The sequence below is a fragment of the Accipiter gentilis genome, chromosome 2 (assembly GCF_929443795.1).
Source record: "Accipiter gentilis chromosome 2, bAccGen1.1, whole genome shotgun sequence".
In the NCBI taxonomy this organism is placed as follows: Eukaryota; Metazoa; Chordata; class Aves; order Accipitriformes; family Accipitridae; genus Astur; species Astur gentilis.
Window position 1 is genome coordinate 23,766,758 of NC_064881.1, and position 22,120 is coordinate 23,788,877.

General features: G+C 40.4%; 1 protein-coding gene across 4 annotated transcripts in view; it reads right to left on the reverse strand.

Moving 5' to 3' along the window:
* SNX16 (sorting nexin 16) overlaps positions 1-22,120 on the reverse strand; it is an 886,466-nt gene that overhangs the window by 13,801 nt on the left and 850,545 nt on the right. The window contains exons 1-4 of one of the 4 annotated variants that reach the window (XM_049823271.1): positions 14,784-14,901; positions 10,148-10,610; positions 6,249-6,335; positions 1,040-1,188 (exon numbers count right to left, since the gene is read on the reverse strand). In XM_049823271.1, the coding sequence (XP_049679228.1) occupies positions 1,040-1,188; positions 6,249-6,335; positions 10,148-10,519 (608 nt within the window). In that variant the 5' untranslated portion in view covers positions 10,520-10,610; positions 14,784-14,901. Of the gene's footprint in view, positions 1-1,039; positions 1,189-6,248; positions 6,336-10,147; positions 10,611-14,783; positions 14,902-15,630; positions 15,700-22,120 lie in introns of those variants that run through there. The other 3 variants (XM_049823254.1, XM_049823245.1, XM_049823263.1) reach the window with 3 other exon arrangements.

Here is a 22,120-nt window from a genome sequence, read left to right on the forward strand (position 1 = left end):
TTACAAGCAGTACCAGAAGTCAGACTTACTTACTAATCTCTAGTTTCTAGACTCAGCAGTCAAATGCCTTATAAAAAATGAACCAAACGTAATAATAGCCGTTCTAGTAAAAAGTAGATATGAGCATTATATGGTCTTACACCACAGCTCAGCAATTTTATATTTTAGTTCCTTTAAAATTCTTGAGGGAATGCTGTTTGCTCTAGAGAATTTCTTACTCTTCATTTTTAATGGAAGTTTCAGACAAAGACAATTCCTCAGACTCATTCCTCAAAGAATCTCTGCTACAGCAACCTCACAACTTTATTTCTGGTGTTGGAAAAGGTTTTTAGAACAAACTGCTCTGCCTCTAGCAACTTGCTTACTGAAGTTCTCTTTTGACCTATATTAAAATGATTTTACATTTCATTTGCCAGAGTTATGTTCTAGTCACCTTCCAGCTTTGGAAGAATCTTCCACTTTGTATGAAAAAAGGTATTGTTCAAAGACTTCAGCACTTTGTTGCTTAAACACATTATGTTTTTTAGACTCTTCTTAAGCCTTTTTTGATCTGTGGTTTACACTTATGTACAGCAATCTATAAGGGTACTTCTATTACTACCATGTCATGTAAATTAAAAACCTTTAGTTTAATACACATTTTAAGAACTAATCATATAATAGTGTAGGTACTTTCCATTATAAAAGCCCAACATTTAATCTCAATATAAATTAACAATATATGAATTCTGCATTCAGCACACAGAAGTAATGTTTTAGGAGTAAACATGGGATTAGTCTAACACTTTAAATATTACAGCTTTTAGTTAGCAGTTAAGCATGTACAATTCAAAATACTCAATTCCCATTTTTGCTTAGGTTAAGATGGGAATAATTTAATACGACACTAAATTCACATAATGAGCAAACGCACAACATAAACGTTAATGAAATTCCTTACTATGTTGCTCAAAGGTACGCTGCTAGAGTCTAGGAACCTATATGAGGAATTTGGAACAAAACCACCATCCAAATCCACAGGCAAAGTTTAATCACATACCAGTTCGCAATATCTTTGTGAGCTACTAGGTTCTGGAGGAATGCTTGTAGTCCCAACTGTCGATCTTCCAAGAAGTCAGGATTATAATTATCCTTGAACCAGCGCTTTGGTGGAAGGGCCAACCGAAAGCCCGGAAACATATCTTTTAGCTGAAATAGAAATCAAAGCCAAAGAAAATCATGAGAAAAAGTTTTGATGAAATACTGAATTGGACACAGGCACTGACTTTACTCAGAATTACAGGATCTTTCTGTCTTCTGTTAAGTTCAAGCACAAGGTAAGTCTCAACCACAAGTACAATCCAAATTATAGCATAAATTGTGGACACAGTTCTGTCACTTGCTGTGTTGCCTTATGCAAATGACCTCTCAAATTTGAAAAACTTTGCTTTGTTATTTAATGTCTCTGAGTAGGCTATTTAATGCCTTTGAGACAATAAACGTAAGAAAATTGTATTTAAGTAAAAAGTCTCAGATGAGCAAGCATTTCAGTGGTGTTTTTTCTGAAGTACTCAGGGATAAGTACTATATAAATAAAATATATAAAAGCTCATTACAGACCTACAACTCTGCAACTTGTCTTTTTGGGGGGCTAGCAGAATGAATTACAGCACATGCATGAGATACTTCTAGTAAAGAGTAGCTCCTTGTACACTCAGAATATTAAAATTTCAATATGCATGGATGTGGCTCAAACCCTAGTACTAACATGCAAAATTGTGTTTTTGAGTTACTTAAATAGTAATGGGGTATACTAAACATCCCGAATACCTAGAGTTTTTCTTTGTATTCAGAAATGAAATATACAAGTGAATGGAAGCATAAAATTATATCACAATGGACCTGTCCAGGAATGCAGTTATTTTTCTAAGATGCAGGAAGATCAAAAAACATTAACACCTTCATAAACCCCCCAATTTTTAGATGCCTTTTCTTATAAGAGATGCTTGACACAGAAAAAACCTCAAATAGGATTTACAGCCAACAAGAAAAAGAAAACAGGTTTTCAAAATCTAACGTTCCTCTAACTGCCACAAGAATTGTTTAATCTTTTTCTGAAGACAGGATGAAGCCAACTGCTGTCAGAGATGTACTCCATACACCTAATATATTCCTATGAATGTTCCAGTGACAGGTATTCCAGAATCTGCCTTGGAAACAGTTTAGCACTCAATGTTTACATAGCTGCAAGGTAATTCTTCACTGGATGTCTGGATCCTTGCACAGCAAAAGTTAAGCCTTCTGACAATAAGCTTTATTTATTTAACTACTCTTTATGGACTCATGGAAAAAGCTAATGGACAGCTCTTTCAGCAGAATAAGTTTTAAAAAAGTTAAAACAGATACTGTATTTCAGCTAGAATCTCTCTACACAGTTTAAAGGAAGAATCACGTTAGTGGATCACCCTTGCTCATGTAAGTACCATTTCACAGCACAATGGTGCTTTTTTAACACCACAAGTATTGTATATTCAAATAGCCTACGATAACTGCTAGTTTCTTATTTATAGAATGGTTTATTGTCAAAGCTTTGCTTTTTATTTTTGCATTTAATTACTTAAGTATGTTTTCCTCTTCTCTTACTGAATTTCATCATGATATTAGACTCCTCTTGGTATTTTTAAGTTTATCTGTGGTCACCCAAAGTTCCTTCATCTCTTACCAAGTTATCATTAATACCATATATGTAAATATCATCTATGCTCCATAACCCCTCTTAAGTTCTATTCTCTGAAAAGAACTGAACCCAGAAAAGGTAACAAAATGAGTTCCTCTGTTAGTTGTAGAGAGGAGGCAGAGAACCACTGCTGGGAAAGCTTTTCAACCACAAGAGATTTCTGCTTAATGGTAATTTCACTTGTATGATTATGTAGATCATGTAATTTATTTCTAAGGAAAGAGTATGCCTACCCACAGATTACTCCTTTTGTGGATGAAAAGAGTATGAGAAAGCTAGCTGCTGTCAGCAGACTAATATTCAACAGCACAGTCCTGAGGCATTCTTCCTCGAATACTCCTCAGACACAGCAGAAAAAACTGTGGGTCAGACCAGTTATGCTGGCTGTGATTGCTTGGTTGGACCCAGCATCTTTTCTAGACGCCTCCCCCCTACATGACCACATGATAGATTATGCTTGTCACATGAGGCACAGTCTCAGGGAGAAATGGTTAACTTCTTGGTTCTTAAGACTGGCCATTTCATTGTTTGTTCAACTTCTTTACCAGCATAGTAATAAACTTTACAAAGTTCTTTTCCCATATTTTTTTGGGACTGAAGAGTATTCTTCATGTACTTCTACAATCCACTAGGTGTTCTTAACAAACAAAGCCTATGCATCTAGCCAAATGTCTGTATTTTAGCCTTTGCTCCTAACCCCTCAAATTCTGTCATGTTTCAACATCCACTAAGATTAAAATTTTTTGTTAATATCACAGCAAAAATATTTCAGTCTTTGCTGTATCATTCACTATTCACTTTCCATACTTTGCTCTCAAGTAATGTATCTGTTATTTTACTGCCTCCTTCCCTTACTTCTGTCCCTAATGATTTATAGAACTTTACCTATTGCTCTTAACATCCTCTGACAGTCCATCTTGCATATCAGCACTTCCACCTTAGTCTTTAGAAGTCTGTGCTACTCTCCTTGTGCTGATCTCTATTTGTGTTTTTTTTTAATTACTTTCGACTTTGAGATCATTATGTGGCTTCTTGTGTACCCATACTGGCAATATTTCATCTTTGGACTACTTTGCCATCCTCTTCTATTTGTCTTCTTTCAGTAGGTACAGAGTTTTCTTAACCTTTTCATTGCCTGGATAACCTTTTCAGTGCCAAGCTTTGACACTCAAAGAACTTGTTGCTCACACTTGAAATCTGTTCAAGTCTTAACCTGCTGCTGCACTTACTCATTTCATTAATAAAAAGAGAGTTCATGTTTTGAGATCTTTTATTCCCATTCATTTCTATTTTATTAGCTGTTCCTTGCTAAAAAATTTTCAGAAACTAGTGGAAGTACAAAACACTTTCTAGGGTCCTACAGCTATCTATTTTCTTTGAGAGATCAGGGCAATAAAGCATGCTATTACTAAGTTCACTTGCTGCTTCTATTAGCTAGCTGAGCTGGATTCATTCATCTAGTCCTGATTTTATCTTCATGTCCCCATTGTGACACTGTTGCTATTCCCACATTTTCTCCATTTTTTGTGACTGCCAAAATCCAACTCTCAGTTCAGTTTGGACTTGCAAGCAAGTCTATGCCCAACACGTACAAAACATACTGCTCTTTTGTCTTTACCTGGTCTTCCTGAAAAGCCATCCCCTCTCTGTTAATACTTCAAACTGATTCACACAGTGATTGATTATTCAATTCAGTTGGCATATAATGCCAAGTTTCTAATACCATTTCAGGGAATCAATAATTTGCCACCACACTCAAGAAGGGTGATAGAGAAAAGGATTTATAAGATAGTATATTTCTCTTCTTTATATTGGATTTCTAGGAGAAAGGGTATAGAAAATCCTGAAAGTATACATGCATGCAACTTCATGTCTATATTTGCCATCAGAGAACAAGGAAAGGCACGAGTTGCACCATGCCTTTTGAACCACTGATGCATGCATGTAACCATTTACTCTTCATTTCATGAGACATTATGGTTTTTATAACACAGAAATGCCAGCTCCAGGAACTGAAACATATAATTCTGAAACTTCGAGAATTACAGAATAGTAACATAATAAAAACTTAGATAGATACTGAAAGATGAAAAAGCTTCAGTCGATGAACCAAGGGAAGAATAAAGTTCCTCCTTCTAAACAGAAATCCTGATACCTACAAATAGTGCTAGAAGCCAGACATTTTTGTCAAAGATTTAACTGCAAAGACTAAGGCCTTCACTTGTAGAATCTAAGTATCTATTCTAAAATAAATACCTGTGGCTTTTCAAATTTTTCAAACTGCTGATAACCATACTGAAAGACAATGCATGTAAGCCAGTTCTTGACCTGTATCTGACATAGCTGACCAAAATACAAACTGTTGTATGACTTGACTTCTGAAACTTGAGATGAAATCCCCAGAATATCATCATCTCAAAAAAAGGCTTTTGCCAATACCAAGACACTCCTTAATTTAGGATAGACTGAATTAAAAGACTGAAATTTCTTCAGAAAAAAATCTCTAAACTAATTCACATTCAACAGTTTGTGGTAGTTTTAGATAGCACTGGTGTTTTAAAGGTAGCCTAAAAGATATCCAAATAGGTCAAGCCAAATTCAAGTCCATATTCAAAATTTCAGCAGAATTAAGTTCTTAGTTGATTAGGCACACCGAACCAAGGAGAAGAAAAGGGATACAAAAAGTCCCCTACTATTGGTAAAAAAATGTAGTGTTAAAAAGTTACAGGTTCGAACATGAAAGAACATAATAGCAGAAAATGTTGAACTTGCAAGGAAAGATTATTCTTAGGAATGGACAGACGGACAAAGAAAAGTGTAATTCTGTTTTTCTAGTTTTATGCTTCTATAGAAATAATGCTAAATGGGATAGCCAAATGCTATTTACCAATTAAAAAAACTTGTGCTTTTTAGACAAACATTTTTTGTTTCAAATGTTCTAAAAACATTAAGATGCTGACCCAGAACTCCTATATACCTGGCATCTGTGTCTTCAGCTTTAAAGATTTGATACAATATTTCGCAGTTAGCTTCAAAGACACTGAAATCAGCTGAAGACTGACCAACATACAAAGAACTTCCAATGTTCATGACGCTTCAGTTTTATCATGAAAAAAAGAGTTTGTTGCACTGGAAAGGACAGAATAATTACTGGATCATTCATGCAAGAGAACACAGGCCCCCAGTTCTATTTCCTTGCAGGGGATACAACTGATAAAAGAGTTAATTTCCTTTATCTAGGAATAAATATAAAGTATCACACTAACAGCTTCAATTTCCTTTATCTAGGAATAAAGTATCACACTAACAGCTTCAAATGAAGAAATACCTTCTTTACCTTAGCTGTAGTTATTTCACCTATCTTTGAAAAAATAAGGAGGAATCATATGTTTTTACTTTATTAACCTAGTATGTGTTTTATATGCAGTAAAAAAAGAAAGAAAAGTCACAAAAACATGAGACACAAAGAAAATGAAATGTGAAACAAGAGTGAGGCAAGTTAGCTGAGAATTTACCAGTGTATAATTCTCACCTTGTCATTAAGCCTGGAGAAGTCAGTGTACCGTCTGAAAACCACCCAACTTTCCTCTGGACTTTTTTTTACCAGTATTTTGTATACCTGTGTGGAAAAACAGGAATATCAGAAAAATGTGCACAACTTCACATTGCACTGGCTGGAAGGCTGAAATTACCCTTTATTTCTTAATGAAACAAAAGTTGTGGATAAAAAGAAAATCCTTAATTGGATTTTTTTTTTTTCCCCCAAAAACCTTAATTATCGGTACAAATAGTATAAATTAATTTCAGATTTTAAGGAAGGAGTTTCTATAATCCCTACATACATTTAACTATTTCCTGTCTGTAAGAAAGGGTTTGTGAAACTGCATCCAAATTTCTTCCCCAGGAAAAAACAAGTCTCAGCTATCAACGAGTAAGTGAAGTATGTTTTAGTGATCTACTTTAACCTTTGCTGAATTAATAGTTTTACTCATTAATCCTTGATGCCAATCTGTTTTTAAAATAACTGTAATAATCAGGTACTGAGTGTTATATTGTTTTAAAATGTCTCGTCTGACTTGCTTCACAAGGAAAAGTGATGCAGCATAAGAATAACATCCTCCTTCGGTTCCATTTGTCTTGAACATTAGGTTTTGTCTTTCCAGGCAAAATATTACCATTTCTCTGATAACTGCATCAGAACAATTATACTAGCACTGTAAAACCGAAATAAGGGATCCTTTAAATCATATTTAGCAAGATAACAGCACAGCAGTACCATTCTCCTATTTAGAAGCAAATGGATAAATAAATAAAACAGTAATAGGGAAAAAAACCCCAAACCCAAACAATTACCTTTTAGGAGGACTGATGCTCAAATGCCTGAACACAATGAATCTAACAACACACAACTTCAACTAGAAAATTGTCTAGGAAAGAAAGGTTCTCGTATCACAACCTTACTGTCTCCAATGTAAGGAAAAAGAGGCTCTGCAATTTTACTGGGTTAGCTTTCCCAGTCTAAGTGTTCTCTAGTTAAAAAATATACAAGGAAGAAAAAGGTATTTTTGGAATCATAAACAATCCCTTATAGGCATTTAACCAAATTCTATTTAAAACATTTTCTAATCTGTTACATAGAAAAATCTTTTCTAGTATTTCATGTTTTTACAGCAGGTTGTCTTAGCTGATAAATTTATTTTTCTTGTTACAGTCCCAGCAAGTGATAACCCCAGTGCTAGCCAAGTTCTGTACACATGAGACTGTTTTTTAGCATTTTTGTATTCTATAAATAAGTTGCAGACAGTTGCACAAACTACAGATAACCATAGTGCAAATTAAAAGCAATTTTTCAGCAAGTACTTCTTTTATCTACTTTTTAAACACAGAATTCTACTTTCAAGCATCATCATCTGTGGAAGTCATGCACTGTGATAGAGGCAGTATTTCAGTTACTAACAAAAAGCTATTAGCTTTTAAAATTCAAGCTGCAAGGCATGCCTGTGAAGCCAGCATTAAAACGTAATTCTTCTGTCTTGCATTTTCTGTATAAGTTTGTCCAAACATTTTAGCTTTCTTGTCATACCAAAAGTAGAAACAGTTTTATGTTATGAAAATTTCATAAAGCAGAACTGCTATGTAAGATTGTAAAGACTCTTTGCTAGCATACAGTGTAACACAGAACAACAAACTTTTGAATATGCTTGCGGATTTACTTGCTAATCAGTATTCTATTCTTTTATTCTACTAGAAGTTTGGCAAAGGCATTGCTTACAAGTGCACACATGAAAAAAATTCAGTTAGTCTGACCCTTACTTTGAATGGTTTCCAAGTAAATACTAGACAACTTAAAAGAAAGTCTTCACAAATTATGTCAACTGTAATAAGGAGCACAATCAGCTCGTGATTACTGGCAAAAAGAAATATGGTCAACCTGAAACAAACATTTTTGGTTTTCTTGCCAAAGTAGAAAAAAGGTGGTGTTTTTTTGTTTGTTGGTTTGTTTGTTTAAGATTTGTAATTAATAAACAAGAAAAACTAGAGTATTAAAAAAACAACTGTCTGTTCCTTCACACAAGGTCTTGGGAAAAAACTACAAACAAATTCAACAAATTCATGTAATTTCAGTCAATCCTGAATGGCCTTATTCCACAAATAAAAAACATTCAATGAAAATATGCCAATATATAGTAACAATCTCTGGCTGATTCAGCATCTCATTATTATTTCTAGTTGGCTTTAAAAAAAAAAAATGCTAATTGAACACTCCAGGACTAACTCATTTGAGACTAACTACTTACAGAGGTGTTTTTCAGCCTAGGTTTTTTTCTCCTGTAAGCTTTAGCAGCCATGTACTCCAACATGCACCAACATTCAACTCTTGGAGTTAGTACATCACCCAGCTTAAGTAATTCAGATTCGTTTTTTTGGGAACTATGAGATGCTAACAAACAGTAAAAAAACCTTCAGCAATTGAGTCTCCTGTCTTTTACAGGTGATTTCAATTTAATTTCCACTGTCTTCCATCCCATGGATTTTGCACTGCAGAAGCAACTGAGATTTCTAGGATTAATTCCTTGCTGGTTTTAATGGACAATAGCAAGCTTATTTTCAACATGCAGCTGAAAAGAAACAGTTAGTTATGTGCTCTAAGAAACAAACACAGCAACAGAAGTGAATTCAGAAAGAGCAAAAATGCAACCAAGCATTTTAATGATGAAGAATGTTTCATTTGTACTGTAACCTGGCCTTCTACACAAAATAAGTCAAAGTGGTTCTTCAACTGTAGTTACAATGACATCTTACACGCACACTGGAATATGCGTTGGCATATTTTCAGACTAACCCTTGTCAATATAACAATATTAATCATTGTTTTAGTTTTGAAGGTATTACTTAAAAGGGAATCTTTAAATCTACATGCAAAAAAAAGTTGGCTCTTCTCTTATGCTACCATGCATGAAGATCTTAGAAACTGAAAAACTTATGACAAGCCAAGCCATCATTCTCAAATAATTAAAAAGCAGCATTATTTAATTCTTTGCAAAAAGAACTTGATGATTTTATATTTCCACTGTCATAAGAGCGTTAGATTCCACACTTTTCTAATCTAAAAGAAAATAGGAAAAAAAAAGTTTGTCTGCTATTTCCTCCTCCTTACCTTTTGTGATTAATGTTGCTCTCCTGAAGTAACATAATTAATAAATAATTAGTAACAAACAACTTCCATCAGTCCCACAAGCATTGCTGAATTATCTCAAGGAACTGTTTCAACCACATCCACAAAAGCAAATGCACAAATGTGTTAATATATTTATAGTATGCAAAAAACCACTGAATTGCCAGCTACAGTACATTTGGAGAAAATCAGTACAAAGCAGTTAAGCTGGTGTTCTGTTATGAGATACTACATATGTGACGTCTCACTGATGTTTTCAGAACAGATTTTCCCTTATTACAAGCTAATCCAAGCAATGCAGGAAGCTGAAAACTACATGTTTGCACTTCAGTGCAAAACTAATAACTGCAAAAGGCAAATACCAGGGTGTCTTATCATTAATTTCAAATAAAAGAGTACATATTATTTATGATGTTAAACTGTCCAGAACTTCTAAAAGTTCAATTTCACAAGGAATTGTAACTTTGCAGGGAATTCCTGACTTCTCCAGCAGAAATTGATACCTGAAGTAGAATGAATTCCTTCTATTCCATTCACACAGTCACAGTCAAGACTGCTTCTGAGTCTCAGTTTTGCCACCTGTATAAGGGGAGCGGTATTTTCCTGTCAGATGGCAGTACTTCGAAGCTAAACTGGTATTTGTAAAGTTCCCCAACATCCCTGAACTGCAGGATTAATTACTGAAAGAGAATGTAAAGTACATTCAATTGTTATCTTGTCATTACAGGATGAACTATACTATCCCGAAAACTTACAGTGAATTTTGCCCTTTCCTCCATCACCTCATAACCCAGTATAGTAGGCGTGGACGGTCGATCTTCCCAGCTCCTGGAATCTGTATTCTGCTCTATTTCTTCTACGGGCTGTGTACAGTATTCTATGGATGTATCCATACCTGTAAACTTAGTCCTAACGAGTGGACTACTACACACAGATGATGTAGAACCAATTTGGTCAGGCACGCTCATCTTTTTAAAACTACCAGTTGTGGAGTCCTCCAGCTGTCCTTTTGAGGAACTGGAACTTGTTGAGATGCTCCCAAAAGAAGAACTTCTTTGGTTTCTGTTTGTAAAGCTGGATGATGAACTTCCAATAGGAATAGGAACAGGAACATATGGTGTTGCCATCCTTCATGAAAAAACCCTTCGTTTTTGGTCCAGGAGTTTAAGGTTCATCCACTGTATAAGCCATATTTTCTCTTCTTTTCAAGAACATTACCTGTAGTGAAGGACAGAAAATATTGTCATTTTAAAGTGAAAGCAACACTAAGTACTGCTTTGGAAGAATACGTATCAGCGCTGAGATAGTACATAGATAGTACTGATGGTTAAACATTTTCACAAGGAATTTGGCTTCATATAAAATGCTGCTTTTAAACTGTATCTCTGCAGTTTGACGGACAGTTTTACAGGAGTTCTCTGTCTTTCATGGCAATTAAAATGACAAAGTTAAAGTAAGATTACAAAAGAGAAGAATCTTTTGGTCCTTTAAGTGCTATTTTGTTTTATTGAAAAAGTCAACAATTTTTAGGCACATAAGAAGCTGGGATACTTTTACTGACTGTTTAGTATAAACAGTACAAAAGCTTTTCTCAGACTTGTCTCTGTAAGATATCTGGAGCAGACTACATAAGCCAAACATGCATGCTACAATATACATGACATGAAGCAAAAGACAACACAATAAACAACTTAGGTGAAAAACATATTTGCATATATTAGATATTCACTGAAGTATAATGGATCTGTTTTCAAAGCGAAATATTTTTCAGAACAACTCTGTTGTATATAATGCTGCAGACATTTGTTAACAATGTTAACTGGGCACATTTTCTGTAGCTTGAATTGGAGCAATTAAGTTTTACAAGCATGCACATCAAAAGCAGTGTTGTAATAGCAGCTAGTTTTTCATTCCAGCAGATTAAAATGGAAAAAAACAAGTTCAGGGAAAAGACATAAACAAAAGATTTGATATTTGTTCTTAAGGAAAACCATTTCAAGCCAAAATTAATCTTTTGTGTGCGTCTGTGTACATTTCTAAAAAAAAGGCAAAAGAAAATTAAGACAGCAGTATCAAACTGCTAAAAAAGCACCATTCCCTCATTTTAACAAAGTACCCAAGAAAGAGCTCTTACAAGATGCAAATTAGATACCACCTCTTTGGATTAATAGGATTTGAGTCACCACCCATTTCACCCAAGAGTATACCAATCAACAGCAGACGGCTGTGAAATGGGAAACTGTCAACCTGATTCACATCATATATATAATCAATCATCTACTGGAGCAAAACCCAAATGAGTTTCCTAATTGCCTGGGTGAAATGATGCTTTCATTCTCTTGCTCTAAATAAATCTTAGAGAACATGAATAAGGAAATAAATATGAAATGAACCAGCATCAACAAGGAAGACTGAAAAATGCTCTCGAAAGAACTCCATCCGTGAAGGAAAAAACCAAACTTGCTCATCCTTTCAGCTACACAGGGAAATCTTCACACACTCTGTATGTCAGAAAGCTCAGGGAACTTGACCAACAAGAATAATTTCAAACTGGCAGTGACTCCTCAGGAACAACTCTGCTTCACTGTAGGATGAGGCTGGACACTCAGCAGCATCCAAGGGACCAGAAATGTCAGTATCATAAACCCCTGCTGACTGACTTTGCTGGTCAGCTACAGGATTTGGACTACCCAGCAGCTTCTGTTGCAGCACAGTCCTCTGCTTGGTTGTGTGACTTAACCTCATGTGTCTGACAGATGATCTGCTTCAGCCTCCCACAGTTTGAAAGAACCAAGTCGTGCCTGTCTTGGAGATGACATTCTCCTGGAGGTAGACCAAGATCTAAATGCCTTTTTCCACCTGTATCTCAGCAAGTGAATCTGTTTTCTGCCTCAAACAATAAACTTTGTAATAAATTCTTTTAATAGAGATAAAAATATCAAGACACGTAAGTATTCTCTGGTAGATATTCTCTAGAAATATTGTCATCTGTATGAAACACTGAACAAGGTAACTCCTTTTTCACTTGCCACTTCAGTGAGTCTTCCATGTTACCAGCAAAAGGAATGGAGAGCATCCCTTTGAAGAATGCCCCCACCCTGCTATGTTTCTGGGAGGATTAAATCCCTATGAACAGAAGAACCCAACTGAGTCCAGGTTTGCAACAAATCAAAGGATCTTTAAACAACAACAACAACAAAAAGGTTATTATCTTCTGCTGCATGACTTTATTAATCTGAACCAGGAAAGGAAAATAAGCCCATATCTCAGGGAATCTGGTGAAGTTCACCTAGGAGTTCATGGAATTCTGAGAAGAAAAAAAGCCTGTGCTTTTCAGCACTTTTTGGAAAAAAAAAACAAAAAAACCCCAACTACAAACCATGACAACGTTTTCACCAGTTACCATACTTGTGAACAGTGTCTCTTCTAGAAGAACTTCTTTCTTTAAAGTGAAATGCCAGTCAAGAACTTACTATCGTGAACTTACATACTTACCACTACTCTTAAATGCAGATGCATTACTGAAAAGCGGTACCTATATTGGCAAGCAACACAGCTCAAGACAAACAGACCTGTAGAGTAAAGCACTTGGTGTTAAGAATCCAACATCTACATTGTACATGCTTCAGCAGCTTTTATGTCAGACTAGCTGCAATTTGGTACTATTGGCTGAATGCTTATTAGCAGCTGGACTGCATTTGGTCTGCTCCCAGGGTATCTTTTCTGGTTTAGTTTCTTTTGTACACTGCAAGACCATCCCAAGTTGTGAGCCAATGCATATTAAATGGAGATGATTGCAATATTTGCTTCTAAAGGACATTCTTGACTCAATCTGGCACAGTAAACATATCCATAGATAAGTAAAAGGGGCTGATACTACCAGTGTCACACCCAGATTTCTGTAACTCTGAAGAGTACCAGAGGAGTATTCTTTGAGTAACAGAACTGTCAGGTTAAGTGAGCAAAGGGCACACTGTGTCATTTAATTTGATTTTATTTTTTTTTGTCCCAAAGAAAACAGAAGAAGAAGAACCAAGATATTACGTTAGAACTTACAAGATTCATAAATACATATGTATGCATATATATGTATGTAAATCCATCTTAAACTGTAAAAGTATCACAATTTCCAAGCATCTAAAATATTTACATGCTATGAATCACAACAGAGTCTAAAAATCTCATTAATTTGCACTTCATGAAGGCTAAACATTAGAAGAAGAATACAATGTTCAAATGAGGGTCACAACCTTAGGATTCATGCCTTTTCTACGAATACAGAAATTTATTGCCAACTCATGCAACAAAAGGAACAGAAAATAATTTGATAAAAACCCCCAACCTTTTCGACAAACCATATCACTCCTTGCTTACATTGGTGCAGTGAGGGAAGATTTAAGTGCACAGTCTGCTACTACCCAAGCTTCACCACGGACCGGTCTCACATGTCACTGCACTGAACCAGCAGAATTGTTGCACCACACCAACTTTCAGAACAAACAGATCACTCACGACACCTATGAGATAATCCAGCAACAGGACTCTCTTTCTTGTCTAGATATTTACTTTACTTTTTGTAAGAAATTTGTTTCCTGTTCAGAGCCTGTATTTGGTTTAGTTTGATTTCCACCTCTAAGTTAAGAATGAAATAAAAAGAAGACAATATTTGCTGGAAGTACTGAACTGCTAGACCTGAAACAGGATAGGACAGAGTCCCAGGAACCCTACCGTCACATGCTACAAAACAGCATGACACCAACTTGTCCTACAGGGTGTTTACAACAGCCACCTCCTTTATTTTGCGGGTGAAGCAAACAGTCTATAATAAAACCACTTAAAAAGGGTTTGCCCCCAGCTTGCAGCTATCGCAATTCCAAACCCTTTTAAGCTAATGGTTTGTACATTCAGTGAGAAACATGTAAGCCAAGCGATTCAAGGATAATAGATTAAAAACAAAACAATCCTTGCTTAACAGTTCTAATTGGATTTAGAAGACTTTTAGCTATGCAATACTATTTGTGATCTGGTTACATTTATTACGTCTCTGTACGGACAACGCAGTCAGGCTGACCTCTGTTGTTTAGGATTTAGGTGCTACCACGGAACGTCAGCTGAAGAACTAGTGGAGTATTTCCAGAGACACCCGCCGAGATAATAGGTTTTATAAAATTTTTTAAAAGATAATCATTTGGTGCCGACTTCAATTAAGTTACTTAACAACATACTCCACCCCTTTACGAACTCTTGCTTATCGCACCTCACGCACAGACAGGCACACGGAGGGAGACAGTTCCTGCCCCAAAGCGCCTGCTACCGAATTAGGAACAACTGAAGGCAACTCCCCCCCCCCCTCCTCCCAATTCCATAGTCGGATGCGCTTGCGTTGCCTACCTCCGCCTGCGATTTAATGGTTCTGAAACGGACACAAACCGAACAAAAACTTCAGCTAGCTCTCCGTCAAGCCACCGGCGACCGGCAGAGCCCGAAAGCGGAGGGGGCCCGCTGAGGGCAGGGCTGTGCGTGTGTGGGGTGTGCGGAGCCGCCCGGAGCGCAGCGGTCACGCCGCTGACCGCGGCCGCCGGGCTCCGTCAGGCGCACGGCACCGCCGCGGAGGGCAGGCGGCTGCCGCCCGCGGGCCCTCACGCTCCCTGGATGCCGCTCGCGCCCTTCTACGTAGCTTCAGGAGCGGCCACCGAGCCAGCGGTACCGGAGGGGCCCGGCTGCACGGCCTGGCGAGCCTCGCCCAGTCGCCGAGGCTTCGGAAACCGGCGGGTTTCGCAGCGGCGCCGGCTGGGGAACCACCCCTGAGGTGAGCCGCCGCTTCTCAGCCCCGCCCCGGGGAAGGGGGGGGGGGGGGGGAATCCGTCCCCGCCGTCCCGCCCCAGCGGCACCGGCCGCGGTCGCGGCCGCCTCCGCAGAACCAACCGCCCGCGGCGCCCCCCACCGGCGGGGGCCGGCTCAACCGCCCGGGGCCGCGGCCGCCTCCGCACAGGTGCGCGGGAGCTGCGCCACCGGCCGGCGCGGCGAGGAGGCGGCGGGGGCCGGCCGTGCCCGGCACGGGACGGGACGGGACGGGCGGCAGCGACGAGGCTCCGTTCCCCCGGCCGCCCCAACCCGAGCGCCCCACCGCCTGCCTTCTTCATTCGCGGCAGGCGGCGGCGGCGCCTCCTGCCCCGCTCATCCCTTCCCACCCGCCGGGCGGAGGGGGGGGGGGGAGAGGGCGAGCGCCCCCGCTCACCTGCTTGCCGCCGCGCTCGCTTCCCTCTGCCGCGCGGCCGCTGGGGCCGCCCCTCCCCCTCGGCCGGCCCCGCCCCGCCCCGCCCCTCCGCGCGCCGAAAGGGAGCTGCGCGGCACCCCGGGCCGGGGCAGCGCGCTGCTACCTGCGGCGCGTGGCGGGCGGGGAGGAAGCGGGCAGGGGGCGGGGGCGGTGTGGGGACCACAAGTACCGGCCTGCCCCGCCCGCCGGGAAAGACTTCGTTTCCCGGCAGGCAGCGCGAGGCCGCGCCGCGGCGGGACCCGGCCGCGTTGCATTTCGGGCGCTGTAGTTCCCCGGCGTCGCGGTGCCCGCTGGGACCTGTAGTTCCGCGGGGTGGGGGCGGGGGAGCGCCCTGAGGGCGGTTGGTCGCCGCGGCCGCCCTCACCACCGCCGTGCCCGCAGGCCGCCCGCCTGGCCGGCCCCCGGGCAGCCGCGCAAGGGGGAGCGGGGAGGCGGCTCCGGGCCCCCTGACAGGGTCAGCCTGCCCCTCGGCCGGCCGGGCGGGCGGCCCTCGGCGCCCCCGCCGCCAAGCGAGGGAAGGAGCGGGGCGGGAAGGGGCCCGCGGGCGCGCAGGGAAGGGCGGCGGGTCTTCGCCCTCCCGGCTCCCGGGCGCGGAAACCCCAGGAACCTTGTCAAGTGCGGGCTGTAGGCGTGATTTCGCGTAAAACCGCCATAAAGTCCTGCTGTACCGCGAGGTGTTTTCACACGGCCGCGTGACAGGGGTGGTAGTGGATAAGAGTGATCAGTGAATTTGCCGGGGGAGGGGGGAAGGAAGGAAGAAGGAAGGAAATCACTGCTCTTAAGTAGTGGGAATAAAGCGGTGTCTCTGTATCTCATAGTGACCTAGGTATGTAAACAGGAATATGATAGTCTGGAGAAAGTGAACGTGGCACAATTTGTGTCAAAAGGTACATTTTCTTTAATATGTTTTACATTTTTTTATACATCACGCAAAAATGTGATACCTAGAATTTCTGAGAAAGTCTCTTGAGTTTTCATCCAGAGGTTACCACACACCTGTTTTTCTGGGATTGGCTTCCCCCCCCCCCCCCGCCTTTTGGACCTATTATCTGGAAGGTACTTGAGCACTTTGGGATTTTAGGGTGACAGCAGCTGTGACTGCTGCCCAACATCTGTCTCATGTTCATGGGTCTGGAAGCCATTAGAAGCTTCCAGAAAATGTTGCACCTTTTGTTCAAATGCTGCGCAACTGATCTGCGTGTTTATTATAAACTTTATACTTTCTGCAGCGCATGGGCACACAAATAGTGTAGCAAACCTGTGCTGGTAAGGTGATCTGATCTGTGATTGCAAACAGTAGAATAGGCCTGTTGCATTACCCGTGTCAATAAATACTGCTCAGGGGGCTACTGTTGCCACTGGAGTGTAATTCTTCTGCTGGAATTATATTCTTAGGGTCTTAGGGAATTTTGTTGGTTTTTTTCCTGTGTCATAATGTTTAAGCAGTACATTGGACTGTTTGGAATTGATTTTGAACTTAGTGGGTTTTATGGATGTTGGTCTTTCAAGCAATTTCCGCAGATTTGGCAGAGTAGCTAGCATTCATCATGAGTAGAATTAATAGATTTGAAAAGCATTTCTGAATGACTAGTTCAGAAGCCATGCCGTGAGAACTTTTTTGAATCTAATTCTCTCTTCCCAATTCTGTTTTAAATATGTAGTACTCGGAAGAGATAAGGCACTGGATTTTTGAAATGTGTTATAGTAATGCATATATTAAATCTGGGGAAATTTAATCAACTGCATTTTGAAAATTGCATTGCCGAACCTGATATGCTGAGCATATTACTATTATGAACTTTAAACTTTGTCTCACTCAAGGTGAAAACGCCCTCTAACATAGAGTGGCAGAGGAGAAAAAACTGTTAGAAACAAGAGAATTCTAATTTCCTGTTGTTCAGAACATTTTTTTTCTATAGTAGTTGATCATATCTGAGCATTAAAATAATTTAGTTGTATATTCTAATTTTTTTAGTGTAAAAAGTTATTTTTAAAGTTTGCTACCTATGCCAAGCTACTTTTTAAAAACAAATGAGATTTTTTCACCTCTATAAACATTTGATAGTTATAAATGCATGTTTTTCAGTTTTCTAGTCGGCTATCCCAACAGCTTGTGACATGACATTTATTGTATAGGTAAACGTAAAATTTTTAGCAGCCCCCCCCGCCCCATGGTAGTGAGATCAGTTTTCACTATGACACTGTCGATCAAGCAAGAGTCCTATCCCATATCCTTTGAAGAGAACGGGACATTTTTCGTCATGGTGAGCAGGTATAGGATCAAGGTGTGAGGCTGCATTTCTTTGGTTATTTGGAAATTCCAAGGAAGTCAGTGGGATTTTTGGCTGCTGAGGAATGTGGGCTCAGTGCCTTCATGTCACAAGGCATTATTCACCGACAAAGTCATCAGGAATGACTGTTGCTTCACTGGGGTGAGAGAAACTATGCAGGATTAAGGTGAATTAAAATTGGGTCTGTGCCTTTCCTGGTCTTCTCTTTACATTAGTTCTTCCATGCTTATACTCTGGCTGTAGCAATCCGTGAAGCTTTGAGACTGCCTTGCTTCAGCTGCTTGTGTAAGCAGAAAATCTGTGGCTTTCATTGCAGGCTAGATGAGCCACCCTGTGGCAGTGCCGTGCATTTCACCTTTATTGAATCGAAAGGTCCACAAAACTAGTTTTACAAAAATGCCTAAGAGACTGGAAAGTATTTGCTGGACTGCCCTGGAAAGTATTTATTGGTTTTTTTCTGCACATACTCGTACCAGATGTCACCCGTATTCTGCCTTCATCCACTAGTTATTTGGTTTTCCAGAGGATATATATAAAATAGGCCTGATCAAAATCTGTCAGGCCATCATAATCCTTTGTGCCAAAGACCTGATTTTTGCTAGTGCTAGCTGGTTAGCTAGCTTAATTTAACCTCGTTTAGGGGATAGGGCTTGCAGAATCAGAAAAGCCTATTAACGTAAAAGAACTTTATGCAACCTCTGTGAACTTCCCAGCACTTTCTCTGCTGGGAATAAGAATGCAGGAACTGCCAATCATGTAGCACTAGTGGTCCAGCAATTCAACTTTCTCTTTCAAAAACATACAAATAATCCTATAGATGACAACTCTGGGATAATCTGCTATTGAATTAAATGTAGCTTCTGCTGTGCTAGTTGAGGCATAATGTGATACGTTTTGAAAGTCCCACCTGCCCTCATGATCATGTGAAACGCTGAGGGCAGATTTGCAATCAGGTTATGGGATTTAGGCACTCAAATCTCATTACATTTCAATTGGATGTAGGCATTCAAATTCCATTGTATTTTAGAAAAAATTCAGGCATTCAATCCCATTATAAGTCAGTGGGATTTGGGCCTTTCTGTCTCGGGATACTGTGAAACCTATGACTTGGAGGATATTTCTTTTATGACAAAACAGCCAATTTTCTTTCTCAGCTGTAGAGCCTGCAGCATTAGAAGTGATGGAGTTTCTCCTAAAGGCAGTTTTTTCTGTAACTCCTTCCAGATGCAAAAACTACACAACTTTAAAGAAGTACAGCTGGATATTTTAGAAGTAGATATAAGCATTGAAACTGGGAATTTCATAAAATGCAGGCATCCTGTTCCTGAGTTGTGATCATGTAATACTTTTAAGCAATTGCCATATCATTCTAATGTGTCTCCATTTCATAGATACTGTATCAGCCTGTGTATGTTGTATTTTAATACTTCCTATGTCTGTGTGGTGCTACTTCAGCACGTGTTCAGAGGGACCTTCGCTTTTAAAGGGCTGAAAAAATTGACCTTTTATACATACCCTTTGAGAGCTCCTGTCCTTGGGAGGTTGTACTACACAGTTTCTGATATCCAGTGGTCAAAAAAGACTGAGGCAAAGGTAAGGGATGGGATTTAAACTCTGTTGCTGGCTGGCTTTTTGCAGGTTTGGTCTGACTTTCTGTGATTCGCTGCTCTGTGGCTGACTGTGTTCAAGCTTACTTTGAAATCATCATGAGGCATCTCGCTTCTGCAGTATAGGTTCCTGGAAGCCTGCACTCCTTGTTCAGAGTTTGAAGTATCATGCCGAGGACTAGGCTCTCCCAAAGTCCAGTCTTCTGTTAGCTCTAGATCTTTGTGGTTTCTAGGACTTTGTTCTAGCTCAGGTTTGGAATTTCAGATTTGACCCTTGTTGGATACTGATTGCCCCTTTGTCTCCTAACTGATTACTCACAGCCTGGTAACATCTATCTATTACCTTCTGATGCTTGCTGTAAACTTTACTCATAATATAGTTTTACACCTAAATTGGTTTCAGGGTGGTATCCTGACAATAGATTTCTTATGGAATAAAAATAGACTTAATAGACTTTTTGTGGAATACCAGATTCACAGGTATGGTTTAGCTGCTGTGTATTATTCTGGCAATTCACTGAGCTACAAATGGGACTTAACAGCTATTCAGTTATGCCTGTTGTGCTTCTCTCTTAGATGGGACTCCTCAAGCAAGAAAGCAGCAGCCTTTATGGAGTTAAGAAATCCGTGCCTGCCAGAGGCTAGGTCTACTTTGAGTTATAGGGAATTTTTCTTTCTCAGGGATTGCTTCTGGGTAGAGAAGCTCGCAGGTGTTATGGCCAGAATGTTCAGAGGAATGAACTATAAGTGTGGATTTTAAAATAATATATGAGTTACAACATTTGCTTCTATCCGGTGGCAGGTATTGAGATCCCTAGCAAATTGTATCCTTCCTTCTTCCTTCCTTTTTATCCTCACTGTGAGCATTTTCAGCCCCTGTCCTAGCTGGATATATCTTGCTTTGGCTTTAAAATACATAAGTAATTGTGATTACCCACTGCTAATAATGATGTATCATTAATAAATAAGAATATATGGAAGTGTCGTGGTTTCAGCCCAGCCGGTAACAAAGGACCACGCAGCCGCTCGCTCACTCCTTCGCCCCCCTCCGGTGGGATGGGGAGGAGACGGAGGAGAGAAAAGATAAAAAAAAAACCCTGGAACCTCGAGGGCTGAGATGAAGGCAGTTTACTGGGACAAACACAAAGAAAAAAAAATTACAACAACAACAACGGTACTAATGAAAACGTATACAAAAAGAGTGATGCACAGTGCAACTGCTCACCACCCGGGACCCGACGCTCCGCCACTTCCCCCACTGAAAACCGAGACCACCCCCCGGCCTGCTCCCCATTTATATACTGAGCATGATGGCACATGGTATGGAATAGCTCCTTGGCTAGTCCAGGTCAGCTGCCCCGGCTATGCCCCCACCTCCCAGGTTCCTGTAAAAATTAACTCTATCCCAGCTGAACCCAGGACAGGAAGTATTCTGATAATTGATTGTATGATGCTTAGGCGAAATTGTCCTAGAAATTGACAACTGAAGACTTGTTGACATCTGGCTACCCTTCTGGAAAAAGAACAAAATATGTAATTTTGCAATAGGTAGACTTCGTGATATTCCACTGGGGTCCTGCTTTCCCTGCCGCCTTTGCCATGCTCTTTATTGGCAAAATCAACTTTCAGGGGCTCTCAGTCCCCTGTGATCAGTGGGAAAGTTTGGAGCAAGGCAGATTTACCTTAGTGGAAGAGGATTACGTTGGGGTACATTTAAACAAACTGGACATATGGAAGTCCAGCGACCTGGTAGGATGCGCCCATGACTGTTGAGGGAGTGGGCTAATGTCGCTGCAAGGCCATTCTCGATCATCTTTCAAAGGTCGTGGGGTCTGGCGGAGGTTCCTGAGGACTGGCAGAAAGAAAATGTCACGTCCTATTTCAAGAAGGATGAGAAAGTGGATCTGGGGAGCTACAGGCCAGCAGTTGACCCCTGAGAGGGTGGTAGAGCAAATAATTTGGGAAACCATTTCTGAAAATGAAGGACAAGAAGGCGATCAAGAGTAGTCAGCATCGTTTTAGGAAGGGGAAGTCATGTCTGACCAACATGATAGCTTCCTGTGATGGGATGACTAGCTTGGTGGGTGAGGGAAGAGCAGTGGAAATTGTTTATCTTGACTTAATCAAGGCTTTTGGCATGGTCTCATGTAACATCCTCATAGATAAACTGATGAAGTATGGGCTAGATGAGTAGATGATAAGGTGGACTGAAAATGGCTGAACAGCTGGGCCCAGAAAGTTATGATCAGCGGCACAAAGTCAAGTTGGAGGCCAGTCACTAGTGGCGTATGCCAGGGTTGATACTGGGTACAACCCTGTTCAGCATCTTTATTAATAATCTTGATGATGGCACAGAGTACACCCTCATCAGATTTGTGGACAATAAAAAACTGTGAGGAGTAGTTGCATTACCAGGTACCTTTGCTGCCATTCAGAGGGACCTCAAGAGACTGGAGAAATGGGCTGTTAGGAGTCTCATGACGTTCAGCAAAGGGAAATGCAAAGTCCTGCCCCTGGGGAGGCAAAACCCCATGGAATAACCAGTTGCCGTGG